General features: G+C 39.3%; 1 protein-coding gene across 2 annotated transcripts in view; it reads right to left on the bottom strand.

Annotated features, from left to right (window-relative positions):
- TBC1D32 (TBC1 domain family member 32) overlaps positions 1–15,929 on the bottom strand; it is a 386,630-nt gene that overhangs the window by 323,459 nt on the left and 47,242 nt on the right. For both annotated transcript variants that reach the window (XM_083176796.1, XM_083176797.1), the window contains exons 4-10: positions 12,401–12,578; positions 12,105–12,176; positions 11,263–11,388; positions 7,112–7,190; positions 6,053–6,156; positions 5,886–5,947; positions 3,360–3,495 (exon numbers count right to left, since the gene is read on the bottom strand). In XM_083176796.1, coding sequence (XP_083032922.1) covers positions 3,360–3,495; positions 5,886–5,947; positions 6,053–6,156; positions 7,112–7,190; positions 11,263–11,388; positions 12,105–12,176; positions 12,401–12,578 — 757 coding nt within the window. The remainder of the gene's footprint in view (positions 1–3,359; positions 3,496–5,885; positions 5,948–6,052; positions 6,157–7,111; positions 7,191–11,262; positions 11,389–12,104; positions 12,177–12,400; positions 12,579–15,929) is intronic.

The raw sequence follows: 15,929 nt of genomic DNA, 5'->3' as shown, positions 1-15,929 counted from the left end.
GACACTCAGCTTTCAGACTAGGACCATTAGACTCCTAGGGGGGTTTCTGTGTACTCAGAAACCCCCCCTGCGTGCGCTACTGCACTTTGAAGTAAAACCCCACCCAAATCTAATTCTCTCTGCACAAGTTACATCTGCCCTACCTGCAGTGCACATGGTTTTGTCCATCTAAGAAGGATTTTGTCAGAAAGAGTGAACTAGAATAAGGCCCCATGAATCTTTTACCGAGGAAAAAGACTCAGAATGGCTATAACATAAAAAATGGCACATTATTCCGTATCATTGTATGCCTAGCAGAGTTTGCACATTCCACATAGGAAAAATACAGCAGAAAGATTAAACATGGTCTCACTTGTACTTCAAGCTTGGTTTGGTTATTAATCTTCTGATGTGCCCATGTGGCTCTTACTATGTTGGAAAAATGGCACAATATTTTAGGGATAGAATAGAAAATCACCAGTAAGTCAAACCATTGTCAACAGATGAAGTGATAAGCAGGTTGCATAACATTTTTATGAAAAGAGGCATCTGCTCCCAGTGTTAAAAATGAATGCTTTCATTTAACCCATTAGAGGTTGTAGCGTCCATTCTAATTAAAGCCATTTGGATTTTCTATGCAAAAGTGTTTTTCACACAGTCACCACCTCTTGTAAGCTTAACCACGAGATCAATCACCATACTAAAATGTATGTATGAATGTATGATTTCTAGTAAGATTGATCAGAGTTTTTATATAAAGACTGATTTGTTAGTTTGTGCACTGGTGTATGGTTATATTATGGTGGCATTTACAATCATATAAATATGAATGAACATAGACTTGGAGACATGAATTGAAACATGTGTTGCTGAACTAAATTAAATGATAGAAGACAGTGGCGTAACTTCGTCCCAGTTGCCCGAAGGCAAGAAATATTGGTGCCCCTCCCCCCACACACACAGTCTCTAATATAAATATATGTATGTATGTATGTATGTATGTATGTATGTACTGTATGTATGTATGTATATTATGTTTAAAATATAGAAAGTGTGGCGTCTATAGTCCTGCTAGGAGGGGGAGTCAGCCACAGAAGCGATATCGATGATTTTCAATTAACTGATTCACACTTGCAGGGGAGGAGAAATGCCATTGACGAGATAAGGTTTTAGAAAAGCAACATGCATATTTTCTCTTTGCTTCAAAGCACAATATAATTTATTAATAATTCAAACTTGATCACAAATTTCCATCTAGGACTGCAATCAGGTGCAAACATGCCCTTATAAGTGGTCAATGGTTCTGGGGCTTTTAATCACAGGTTTTTCCTGATTCACAGTCTAACAATCATGCTGCTCCTTTAGTGTCTCAAGAGTACAACCAAAGCGGTGTTCTCGGCCCTCTCCTTTTGTTACTGTATATATCTTCTTTTGGGAAACCAATTTGATCATTCTAGGGCTTATATTTTGAGTTGGATGCACGTGGTAATGGGGCAATTTTTGCAAATTTCCGTATACTGCACATTAGCAAAAGAAGCTCTGTGACAAAGCATGTGCTAAAGGAGATTTACGGACACAGAAGTCCATGCAATCACAAAGAACTGAATCATTTTGTGGGACAGTCGTCCAACTTCAGTTCTCATTGGTGGTGGTGTGCGCAGGGAGTTTCCGAAGGATCTACTGCAAAATGGTATGGAGTTGATATAAGCCCTGGTACTAAAAGCTATAGATATAAGAACATGGGGCGGGAAAGGCTTTCACATGCAGTTGCATGGATATTTAGTATACATGGGTGGATTCTAACATTACCATAATTAAGCAAGCTGGCTGCGATGGCTAGATGGAAAAGAGAATGGGGATGTGTCCAATTCAGAATCAGCCACTCAGAATCCATCACCACCATGATAACACCCAAATAGACAGTGGACCTCCTGATGTATGTATCTTGTATAATCAACTATCACACTGTTACCTCAACGTGGATTAAATGTTAAATAAAGCTCAATATGCCCAAAGCAGAGATTATTTTCCCTCCTCCCAGATCTATCATCTCTAACCACCCATAACACCACCATTTTTCCAATATCCTAAGCCTGCTGCTTTGGTGTCACTCTTGACTCTGCCCTCTACTTTTTTCCCCACTCTCTCAGTAATATTCTCACTACTTTAAAAACGTTGTCATAATTCTCCAATTTGTTACAAGGATGCTACTAAATCTCTCTCTGTCATCACACACTGCTTTCTCTGTGCAGCATAGTCCTGTCTGGCCTCCTGCTCACTCATGCATACCCACTTCAATAAATCTTAAAATTGGATCCATTATTAACAATTGCTGACAAAGCCCTGAACACCACAAGTCCTTTATACTGCACATCCCAAATGCTCTACCTATGATCTATGTTTTGTATTTGGTCATTTCTGCCACTTAATCAAACATGACTTCTTTAATGTAGCTTCCCTCACAGAAATTCAGATTTTATCCATTATTTGGTGACGTGAAGCCCTCTGAAGTCTAACAGGTCTGTGAAGATAATAATAGTTTTAGAACATAAACGGTATAGGTGCCTAAATGCACTTATTTTTGCATTTATATGCAAAAACTGGATTTTAAAGGGGTACATTTACTAAAGCTTCTGTGAAAAAGTGGGGAGGTTGCTCATAGCAATCAGATTCTAGCTATCATTTATCTACTGCATCCTAGAAAACAACAGCCAGAAGCTACAGATGGAGCCACCTTTGTTCATCCCGTGGGCATGTGAGACGCTTGCGTGTCCTATTCGTGGCAATGGGAAGCACGAGCATGCGAGTTGCTCGCGCTTCCCCATATTGGCCAACAGCGCGCCGAGATGGAAAGCAGCAGCGTGTCCACCAGATGAACAAAAAGTAGCTCCATCTGTATGGGCAACTTCCGCACTTTTCACTTTTCCCTTCTGCTCCACAGTAGGTTTCTGTCCTCCCTGAGCTCGCCTTAGGACACCTGCGTTATGGTTTACAGGTGCACCGCCTCAGTCAAACTCCCCACTTGCCACTGCAAATTTACCCCAGAGCATTAAAGGTCTGCTTAAGAATTCTCTGATTTCCAGGATGTTGTAGACTTTTTCACACTGAGAAATGAGCCAAAGATCTGGACTTGTTCTGAACTTGTAATAGATGCATGTTGCACATTCCAGAGGCACTTATGGGATAAATCGAGTTTCTAGGTAAACTATTAACCATGCTAAAAAAATCTACATACACGCAAATCTCTGATGTTCCCACTATTGCAATTTAACCTTAATTTAAGTAAATAATTGGGTGAATTTAAAGCGGTAATAGCACAAAATCTTAACAATGACAACACTGATAACAGTAGCATTAATAATAAAAAAAATGTTTGTTACCATCCACTTTTTGAACCACAAAGCCTTGGTATCAATCAATGACAAGTAAAATACTGGATCCATTAGCATTTGTGAATTTGAATCTTGAGTTATTGATAACAGGGACAATGTGCTCTCTATGATTTCTTCCATGTACCTAATTAAAGAGAAAAATGTAATTCAGCTTTTAAAATATAAAGAAACATGTACAGTATAATATCTATCCTTAACAGTCTATGTTTTCATTGGAACACTTTAATAAAGTGTACAGATAGTCATCAAACAATTTAGGCAATGGTCTGAAATGTGATGCTTCTGGTTACAGTACACTATGCTAAATGGGTTGGGATCATTTGGTCTGCAGCAAGTTGGTCGACAGTCATTAGGTCGACATAGGGAAAGGTCGACATGGTTCTAGGTTGACAGGTCAATAGGTCGACACAAGCATTAGGTCGACAGTCAAACGCTCGATATGGGGTTTTTCCCCTTTTTTTTACCCAAATGTCGACACAGTCGACATGGACACATTTTCCAGTGCACGGCTTCGCTCGCTATGCTTCGGGCACGGTGCCTTGCTGCGCTCGACACACTATTTTATTCTCCCACCATGCTTTAGTGGATAGTAGGGCATGAAATACTGGAAGAAACAAATGAAGGGTCAGCACTAAGTGTTGCCCTTCTAGAGCGCTTGAAACAGAGGTGCTATACTTAATGTAGCGGCTGCTGAGGTGGGGATGGTCAGTCCCCACGGTGAAGAACAAGGTTTGTGTACAAGAAAAATAGCAGCGCTCTTATTTAATGATGAGTGAAAATACCACTTAAAATTTGATAATTTTTAATTTAAAAATTAATGCTCATTGAACACTTAAAATGCACTTTTGTGCATGAAGGCTTAAATCAATACATGTAAAAAAAATTACAATTTACACACAACACATAAAAACAAATTGTGCCAATATGTTGGCTAAATGGCCAGATCTCACGTGGGGGGATGTTCCTAAATTGGGTTTCCAATCAATCCTGCACTGTCCACACTATGATAGTCCCAACTGTTTAATTGGAGTCCAAGTGATTCGGCAGTTGTGATCCTGTGTACCATTCGAGGGAGTGGTCAATAGCTGGAAGTCTGACCGTCAACCTCGTGGCAGTTTGTATCCACTGAACAGGGAATAAGCCAATGGTTTTTCCAAATGTTGAGGGACCTGGTGGTCAGGATAGTCAGCAGGTAATGAATCAAAATAGCTCCCCGGATCTGCAGCAAAACAGTTCCACCTGGGCATGAAATACTGCCTGTCGGCACATGTCGGCTAAAAAAAAACAGTGAGAAAACCCATGTCGAACTTTTGACTGTTGACCTTGACAATGTCGACCTAATGATCTGTCGACCTAGACCCATGTTGACTTAGACCCATGTCGACCTAACAGTGTCGACCTAATGACAATATTCCGTACTAAATGCTTTTTTATTGTGGCTCAAGCTTCTTAAAATGCATGTCAAATATTATTATCCCCAATATCTAAATGCCTCCTTAAATGCACAGTAAATAGAATTTATATTAGTAGTCCATCAGTGCTCCCCCTCTAAGCTGTTACCTCATCCTCTGCAACATGTAGTTATAATTTAGTATTCAGAAAAATCTGCTTTCTGTACAAGAATGTCTACACCTAGTATCCTAATTAATATCTGGCGTGTTACATTTCTCAAATATTTGAGCCTCCCACTGCTTTGCTATCCTTGCCATAGGATTAAATAATTGATTTTCTGCGCACATTATTATATTTGGTGACTGATAAAAAATACAAAGCAGCATTTTACAATAATCATGCACATTCTATACTTTACTTTTAATCACAAAAGTCCTCCAGCAAACTAAGGGTCTTATTTATGAAGTGTTGGGTTGTTGATAGTGTCTGAAATTTAAATGGGCAATAAGTTTAATAGAAGACATTACTAGCAAAAGCACTGCTCTTGGTAGGGGTGTGGTCTATCAACCCGAACACTCATCTTCATTACTGAAGAGTCTGGAGGCTGCACCTGGGGACCAATCAGTCTGCAGTGTTGGCTCCTACACTGTGATAAGAGGTGGGTGCGCCACATATTGTTATAGTGCAGCACCTGGCTCCTGTAACTGAGAAGTCAGCACCCCCTTAGTGACACTAATGGTGGTATACGGATTCCAATTGGGATGCTTAAAGGTTAAAAGTACTAATGGGGGAATTCAGTTGTGGGCAAATGTATTTGCCCCGATGAATTAGAGCAGTTAACACCATAGGGTAGCGAATCCGGGTGCGGAAATGGGCTGCAGTTACTAGTGTTTGAACACTGCAGCAATGGTAATTTGCACTTTACCCCAGCAATTGAATTACCCCCTTTTCCTTAGTAGACAAATGTTCATTTTAAGTGCTGTACATAGTAAAATAATAAAACACAAAAATAGCGAACGTTTAAAGTATTACTTGGCAAGAACAAAAAATGTAATACAAAGATGTATTCAAACTTCTAACTTTACTAATTTGCATTAAAAAAAAAATCAATGGATACAGTACTTTTCTGGATGCCGAATCCAGAAAGTTGGAACCTCCTTCTGGTAATCATTTAAGAGCCGAATCTAAAAAAAAAACATACAAACATATAATTATTCATTTTACTACTGTAAATTAAGCAAGCTAATTATAAACACAAATACAAAATGGCAACAGAGGATTCTTGTTACCTTTTTTAAGGTGCGGACAACTTCTGGATTGTTCAGGTCTACACCTGTTACCAATATTGGTTTGTGACCTTCCTTAGAAGCAAACGACAATTCCAAATGCTTGGCTGAAAGACAAAGAAAAACACAAAGCGGCTAACTGTGCTGTACAGTACATGGCTGGTGTAATAAGGTACAGAAACCTACTATTCTAAGAGAAAAAAAAAAGTAATATACACAACTACAGCTCTGCACATGTGAATTATTCAACATTTTGGGCTTCTACAGCCTCAGGGGTCAAATCCTTCTGCTGTGTGCAGAATGACTTATTACACACTGTAAAATTCAATTAAATCTGACTACCTAGCATGCGGTTTAAAATCTGAGATTGCTAAGTGTGCTCTAAAGACCCGGGTTTCTAGAATAAGTTACAGATACAATTTTTAAAGAAGAAAAAAAATCATGTTTTCCTTGAAAATGTGGTGCTAAACAACATTAATCACCACACACAATTACATTCATGCATTTGCACCTAAGCATAACCCATAATATGTGTCCATTTTGAAGGGACCTGTTCAAGGGCAATGTGAAATAAAAGTGATTACTTTAAAGACTCCCAACATTCAGCACTGTATGCCACCAAGCTTCTAGCATTTAAATTAGCTGGAACTATAAATAATAAAAGATCTTGGCTATATATGCTGGAATTTGAGTTGTACAGTATAAAAGGTGTGATGAAATAGAATATGCTGGGAAAATGGGTTTAGGTAGACATTGTTTGGTTTTTGGAACCATTTCCTCACTTATAAAAAAAAAAGCCAATATTCTAGATTAAGGTTAGTTTTAGATATAGAATTTTTATCATTCATATTTAAATGTTGCGTATTGGTCAATTAGAAAAAGTAGATTGAATCTTGAAAAAAAAAACATAAGTCATGGTGAATGCAATACTTGATGATATGGGAACATACTGTATGAAAGCTAAAAAAAAAAGGTATGACACTGGTATCAAATGTAGTCACAAATTGTGGATGGATGAATAAAAGCACGAAAGCACATGCAAATTAATTAGAAACCACATACCCAAGCTTGTGTAGACTTCTCTTGCCATATTCAATGGTGATGAAGAAAATGTTTTAGCATAAAATCGTAAAATCCTCTCCTAAGAACAAGCAAAAATAAACTATACGTTTAATAACAGAAATATAAAACTTTAATAATAGTTCAAAATTAACAAATTCAGATGTCAAGATATGCTAAATATCACTTTATAATAACATATTAAGAAAAATATTAGATAATAGAAAAACCTGTATATACAAAATCATTAAATCTGTCAAATACATTTATTCCTTTTCATTAAACTACAAAGAAATATTTTTAAATATTAATTTGACAAATGTCAAGGCTTATTTCTTTGAGAGCAATGGAAAACTTGTTACAAAGCATCAATCAGAAAACAAAATACATTTATTTGATGTATAAACGATAAGAGTATGAAATCAAATTTTCAACTGACATGTATTTTTAACAATGCACATTTGTAGCAATGTCCTTGCAACAAACAATATGTAGGCAAATCCATTAGGAAACTTTTTTTTTGCATTTTGCAACATTCTAATGTTTTTTTTTAAAGGCAAAGAGGTCATTTAAAGGCAGGAGAACCATTTTCAATTATAATTATAATCCTGCCATAAAGAGATTCAAATGTAAGGGTCAGAAAGATTTTATTGAGACTTTCAAATTTAAAACAATTTTTATTTATTTGTCAACTATATACTGTAAGTGCCTTATATATATTGTTAGAATAAAGAAAATGATTTACAGGAAATGATCCAGTTGCTCGAGTCACAGAAATAAGCATATGGGGGGGGAGTAATATTTTTTGCATTGAACATTTGGTTACTTTAGTGCGAATGTAGAATTATTATTATTATTTTATTTATAAGGCGCCACAAGTGTTTCGCAGCGCCGTACAAAGAAACAATACAGGGAAACAAAAATTGGCATAACATTGAATAAATAACAAATATAGAGTACAAATAAAGAGCACAACAGTACAATACACATTACAGCTTAAATATAAGTAGTGAGGACTCAATCAACATACAACTAGAGGCTTGAGGCGAATGATGGAGAGGAGTATGCAGACGAAGATGGTAACTGAGTGTTTGAGTATAGGAGAGCTGTAAGTGAAATGTGAAGAGAAGTGGGCTTTGACAACAGGAAGGAAGAGGGCCCTGCTCGTGGGAGTTTACAATCTAGTAGGAAGGGGAGACAGACAGATTACAAGAGGAGCAAGCAAGTGGGTGGTGGCTAGATAGCAGGATATAAAAAGGCAAGGGGTCGGAGAACCAGCTAGTTCACGCAGTGGAAGGGTACGGTTTGATGAATAGGTGAGTTTTCAGTGCCTGTTTGAAGCTTTGCAAGGACGGGGAGAGCCTAATGGAGCGAGGAAGTGCGTTCCACTGAAGGGGTGCAGCACGGGCAAAGTCCTGTACTCTAGCATGGGAAGCAGGGTGGAGGAGAGACGACAGTCGCCAGCCGACCGTAGAGGGCGGGAGGGTGTATGAATGGAGATGTGGTTAGAGATATATGGAGCAATGGAATTAGAGATGGCCCTGTAGAATGAAGTGTCATGATTAATGACTTAAATCCACCATTATATTAGCAATAAGGGATCATTCGCTGCATTCGGTGCAACATTTGCAATAAACCATAGTTACAACAGTGACAACTGCTGTCACTGACTCACTTGCCATATGCCGGTAAAAGCCAACAGTCAGATGCCATAGCTCCCAACATGACCCACTACAGAAGGGACAGAATGCTCTGCTCCCGGACATATCTCTTCATTTATGATTGCCATCACCTGTGGTGAAGCACCTTTTGTATAAATTAATCTGTTCAAAAGAGGTGACGGCAATCATACATTAATGCTGTTTTCACACAGCAAAACCTGCTTAGACCAGATATTTAAAACGTTTTTTTAAAGAGCAAGTTTAACCCCTATCACATTGCATGTAAATACCTGGTCTAAAGCAGGTTTGTGGTGTGAAAGCAGTATGAGACATCCCGGAGATGCGTTGGGCAGTGACCTCTTGGAGGTATAGAGAGAGGGGATCAGGCACCAGAGCCCGCACCTAGACTGCCAGCAGGATCTCCCGCACTGCAGGCAGGGAGGAGAGCTGCAGAATGCTGGAAGGGTAAGGGTAGGGGATCTGACACTGAACATTAGCTGGTCCCCTCTGAGCCAGCGCAGTATGGCTAATGAGCCAGTATGGCTCATTAAATATGCACTGTGCTGGGGACCAATAGTGCTCACTGCTGCCTGGGTACCGTTTCAGACCCGTTCAGACAGCAAAAAGAAACGGGTCTGAAACGGGTAGGACCCTGCCTTTTTACCGTTTCCCCAAAAACTTTTTTGGGAAACGGTAAAATCACTTTGCACCTTTCAGACCACACATATTACCGTTTAAAAACTGTTAAAAAACGGGGAAAATACTGTTTTTTTAGTGCGGTCTGAAAGGGGCAGTAGAGGACAGTCCAGGAGCAGAGAAGTTTGTCCCTTCTGGCATAGGTCATGTTGGGAGTTATGAGGCTCTACTATTCAACTTTAAAAGAAAAAAATATTTAACGTTCTTAAAATGAACAGAATTGCTAGTAAATTAAAGCTAATAAGAAAAACCACCAGAAAATTTGACTTCTCTAGAAACCAAACATGTTTTAAATATATGTGATTAATAAGAGCCAAGTTAGGCCGCAATTGAAAAAAAAATCTGTCTTCCATATTATTCCTGAAATCTGCATCAGTATTTCAGTAGCAAATTACTTTTCTAAAGAACACCAATCAATTAGAAGATTGAAACGGTCTTTTCACTTGCCTATTTCACAAAGTTAAATACATAGATATCTATTCATTCTCTGCCTGTGCTCTAATTTGACTTAGTGCACATATAAGTATGCTCTTTAATCAGCACCATTTATTAGGCATATGAAGAAAATCAATTTAGTTAATGCACCTGGATGCAATTACAGATTTAAGCCTATTTTGTACGTACTCTTTGTAATTCTGCTTGGACAATGGTAGGTGTGAATATTCTGCACCTCAGTGTTTAAAATAGTATAAAAAGGACTACATTAATCTGATTGTCCTGCAGGACATTCATTACGTATGCAAGAAAACATATTTTGGAATGCTGCTTACAAGCCTCCCCATAGTCCTGATGCTATCTTCCCAGTCACAATTTCCTGAGCGTACCAGGTGCTTAACTTGCTGGACAGAAGTATGATGTAACATGATTAGATCATAGTCTACCTGGGTTAAGAATAGGATGACATTTGCACCTATGTACCAATCAGTGTTGTTGGAGGTAAAATAGTCTTTTAGAATGCAGTATGTTTGTATTTATTTCCATGTAAAGAAGGAACGTAAAACTCCCCATAGAAGGGGGTTCGCAGACAGTGAACACTGGAAATGAACCATGTGGCTAGTAGTTTATAACTAAAATACAGTTTCATATGGATAGTGGTAGATACTCAATTAGTTCAGTAATACCACTCAGGTGCATGCATGGGAGGGGTTAATACTAAGTAAAACAAGACATTGGTTCCCCCAGCTCACTGAATGGTATTAGTAACCAATCTTGAACACTACATGATAATAGAATTCAGAGATATTGGTTACATATACCTGCGCAGGTGTAGGATATGCCGTCAAGGCTTATCTGTATATTGGGGGTCCCAAGCACTATATCTAGTTGCAGGGTTTAGCCTCAATTATTAACATTTTACTTAAACACTTAAAAAAATAGTATCTAATTAAATGACCTTAATCTCCTCCATGGCAGCATATACGAAGGAATTGATCTGCCGTTTCGCTTGTGTGACTGAAATGCAAGCACATCCAGGTGTCTACTGGTTTTACTATTGATTCATACGCAGAACAGGTCCCTGGATATGTACAACAGTGTCAGCTTTCTATTGTCACAAGTTCTGTTCTACTCCATATACAGACTCCATCACACACAATATACAAGTGACATACATATTTGTCCTCATATATATAGCATCGATACTGTATGCGACACAGTGCAAGATGTCTGCAGGATATATTTTGGTGAAGTGGGTGATATTTGTAAATAGAAAACATAATTGTTACTTATTTCTATTACTATAAAAACGGGTCAGAAACACCAGTCAAAATGGAAATGAAAACAAAAAAATATTCTTACGGTGAATGTAGAATCTGGGTTGGCCAGTGATAGAGTGAGATTTTTATGAAGAACAGGCCAGCATTCACAGTTCAGAACATCAGATGGTGGAGCAGAACACAATGTTTGCATTGCCTCTTTCCGTATCTTTGAAGCAAAAGAAAAAAACATGTCACTTGCATAGACATTAACAGAACTACTTGTTAAGTATTAGCAGACTAAATGCTTGAAAGTATTGCCTAACTATCTTGTAGACCAGCGGAAACTTTTTCCTTAACAGTGCTTCTAGACAAAGAGGAAAACAGACCGTGGTATCACTCAACATTTAATTGTTTCCTAAAAGACACCCAAGTTCGACTTTTAGATGAATTAATGGCAAATAGACTATTAATGCACAGAAAGAAAAAACAAAACTTTAAAACAAAAAGATATATACATTTTCAAAATATAATACAAAATATAATACACAATACTACAAAAATACTACACTACAATAATTTGTATGAAACTGCTTTTGGCAAAGATAGAAGACCCTGAAGTTTGACTGGATGGAACTGAGCTGTACCCTCATGTTAGTCTTCGCATCTAGCAGACTGCAACACTTGATCTTTGGGGTGACATACGCCAAGAACCAGAATCACTAAAAGGTACAGTGTTGAGAACTGCCAGAGAACCTTGACTGCGTTCTTGGAAAGTGCCTAATACTAGAGATAGAGATCAGAATCCTGACACCTGATGGTTGCCAGGCTTCAAGAATCGAAATCATGCATGGTGATAGCTACTAGCCAAAAACAATAATAATAAAAAAAAAAGTCATATATATGCATATTATCATCAAGGATAAAAATGGAAAAACAATATACCTCCTCAGGTTGACTTGGATCTAACTGTTCAGCTATAAGTTGCAATTGTTCTTGATTCATAAACGTATAACTCTACAAAAAAATAAAAAATAGCATACTGTGAACATACTATAGAATTATAATATTAAGATGCATCACTGATTTTAGTTATAACAAATTGTTGTATGGGGCAAAGTTGAAACAGGTGATTTAGGTCAGAATGGGATTTTTTTGTGACTGGCTTTTACTTCATATGGTGGGCACTATGGTTATTGTTATGTCAGTCCAGCAAGCACTAAAGTGAAATAATCCCATACCTGATTGAAGGATGAATCACTGTCAGAGCAGTTATCGGCATATCTACTGCTATATTGCTCATGCAAAGCTCTTTTCTGCATTTCTCTAGTCTTAGCCTGGTCCTCTTCAAACTTATTAAGAAGAGTCTCCACAACAGCCATCATAACATTCTTTAGTGAAAGCATCATCTCGGAGTACCTTAAAAGAGATGAAGATATATACTTTTAGTTGACTTTTAAACTTACACAATGAAAGCTATTGAAAGAGAATCATACAATCAAATTACCATTTTACTCTCCTCATTTTCCAATCTGGCATTACTAAACTTCCCTGCAGTGCAGTATATTCAAAATACCCTTCTTGTGGTAAAGAGCTGTGACCTTGAGTTTCTATCAAGTAGAACTAATGAAGACTACAGGGATATCTGCCTCCTGTACAAATTTTTTATTTTTGGTGACATATATCCACTTCTGCATACGAAAGTCATGTCAATCTGTAATAATATCTACAGAAAAGGTTTCTCAAAACTCCAAGAGAAAAACAAGAGTAAAGGTCCATACACACTGGGTGACTTTGAGCTGAAAGAAGCTATGCTTTGTCTTTTGAGCTCAAAAGCCATGCAGTGCATATGGGGCAGTGATGAGGGGTGAGCCCTGATACACATGCATCACCGCTGGTACTGATGCTCAACTGCTGGCATCCCGCTATGGAAAGCCATCCACCCCCGGGAAAAATGCTAAAACATGCGGACATCTCTCAGTGCGAATGCACTGAGTGATTTTCAGGCCAGCGATTTTCCCTATCATCGCTGTCCATACATGCTTGCCAAAATCACCCAGTGTGTATGGGCCTTTATAGTTTAAAATCTTCACTAATTTTGCAGGTGTGGCAACTTTAAATTGTGCTCAGCGTTAAACTGGCCATACACCTAAAGATTTCAAATTATCGGTACTTGTGTATTTTGGCGGCGCCCCCGATGTCCGTTGTACGATGAACGGATCGCATCGCATGCCATGTACCCGATGGCATGCGATGCGACGCGATTTTGACCCCCTATACGATCAAAAATCGTATAAGCACCCAAAAGGGTGCTTTTGAGCACCCTACTGGGTGCTTACAATGTTAAATGCACCCCCACGCCACCCCCCCACTATAAACGTGAACCCGAAGCGTGGCGAGCGCAGCGAGCCCGCGAGGGGCGGCGGTACGCATCCTACGACCTTTTCATACCCCCACTATACACGTCGGCGTGGAGTTGAGAATAGAATAGTGTGGCGAGCCCGAAGTGTGGCGAGCTCAGCGAGCCCCGCGAGGGGACGCGGATACCTTCACAGGTAAACGCGTCCCTTCGCGGGCTTCACAGGTATCCGCGTCCGCTCGCCATGCTTCGGGCTCGGTGGCTCGCTGCGCTCGCCACACTTTTCTATTCTCAACTCCACGCTGACGTGGAAAGTGGGGGTATGAAAAGGTCGTAGGACGCGTACCGCCGCCGCTCGCCACGCTTCGGGTTCACGTTTATAGTGGGGGGGTGGCGTGGGGGTGCATTTAACATTGTAAGCACCCATTAGGGTGCTTAACATTGTATAAGCACCCATTAGGGTGCTTATACAATGTTAAATCGCATCGCATCGTACGGCATTGTATGCCATTTACAATGGCATACAATTTCAAAATTGTATGCCATCGTGCACTATCGTACAATATCGCGTCGCATCGCATGCGTTATGGTATGCGATGCGATGGGCGCCGCCAAAATACACAAGTACCAAATTATCAATTGTCATTTGCACCCGTATATTAGATGTTTGTTCCAACCAGCCAGATTGAATAATAAATATTTAGGTGCATGGTCAGTCTTAAAATTGCCCACACACGGTAAGATATTTGAAACGATATGGGTTTTAACCACATGAAATTACAAATCGTTTAAACATTTTCTGAATGTGGGCATGATAGGGATGCAATAGACCTACCCCCCTGCCGTTAATCTAGCTCACTGATCGCTTCAACAGGCAGAAAGAGAACGACCTGTCTCGCACAATTTGGTACACATTACATGTGTAGTCAGGATGAATGATGTGCGAATGATATGTTAACGATTTGCAGTCGTTAAACGACCCATCTAATCCTCATTAGGATTGAGTATTAATGTGCAGAGAGAATAAACAAAGTGTAATTTACACAATCTATCTGTGTGTGAGCATTATACCTTTTGGCCAGTAGTGTTTCAAGGGAAATTGGGTGACAGATTTGATTGTTCATAAAATCTTACTGTGTGTGTGGAAACCTTTAGATTTGGGTAAGGTGTGTACAAACTGAAATCTAAATTGCATGGTGAAAAATAAAGCTACTTAGCATTTGTGGGCTGCATGCAAAAGCAGACAGTATTTACCCTGCATGCAAACATAAATACATATGAAACATGGTTTAGCTCAGGTGGACAAGTATTTTCTCATTTTTGCATTACTCACAAATTAGAATCAGACCAATTGAGTACAACTTTTTTAAGCTACTTGCAGACGGGCATACCATTTTCAATTCATCTTCATCTCCTGCTACTCTAAGGGGGTTATTCTGTTTGGTACGGTGATACGTGTGTACGGTCCGTCACACCGTACGTTTTCCGTAAGCTCACGGTGAGCGCAAGTCCACCCACAGAACAGCTGCGTGCGTACGTCACAGTGCACGGACGGATCTCCCCCTTAGACACCGATACCTGGCGTACATCTGAGCGTACGCCACAGTGTACGGACGGATCTCGTCCGTTTTCCCACCGACACCTTCCGTATATCTGAGCGTATGCCACAGTGCACGGACAGGTCTCGCCTTTTTCAATGGAAAACTCAGCGTGTGTCACCGATCCTGAGAGTAAGTGTACGTGCATGGTGACGTACCCTTCACATATATGGACCTGCAAATATTCCCTTTCAAGCTTAATTGTGTCAATTACTTAATTTGTCCCAATTAGGCTCATGATTGATTTATATTACCTAAATTGACTACCTTAATAAACACCATAATAAAAGAACATTTTAACCCTCATTACATGTATATTTATTATGTTCTAATGTGGCAATTAACTCACTATCTATGTGTCCCCACATTGGATTAACTTTTTAAATAAAGTCATGTTGGGGTTTGTGTTTATGTACTAAATTATGTCCAGAATTAGAACAATGAGTTCCTCATGGAGTGGGTGAGGTAGGCAAACAAGGGGGAAAAGTAACATTTGTGTAGGAATGCATATGTGTCCTCCAAAAACAAACAGTGATGACTCCCCATAGTTCTTGGTACAGGCGTGTTAAAGATGTGTCATTCGACCAAGCATGACAAAATGGTTTGTGTGCAAACATGTTCTAATATTGTTCAAAATAAGACTTTAGAGCAGGGCTAGGCAACACCGGCCCTCCAGATGTTAATGAACTACACATCCCAGGATGCTTTGCATTAGTTTTGCTATGTGGCCATGCTGAAACTGATGCAAGGCATGCTGGGATGTGTAGTTCATCAACATCTGGAGGGCCGGTGTTGCCCAGCCCTGCTTTAGAG

This window comes from Crinia signifera, chromosome 3 (assembly GCF_055691185.1).
Source record: "Crinia signifera chromosome 3, ASM5569118v1, whole genome shotgun sequence".
Classification (NCBI taxonomy): Eukaryota; Metazoa; Chordata; class Amphibia; order Anura; family Myobatrachidae; genus Crinia; species Crinia signifera.
This window is presented reverse-complemented; position numbering and strand designations above follow the sequence as displayed.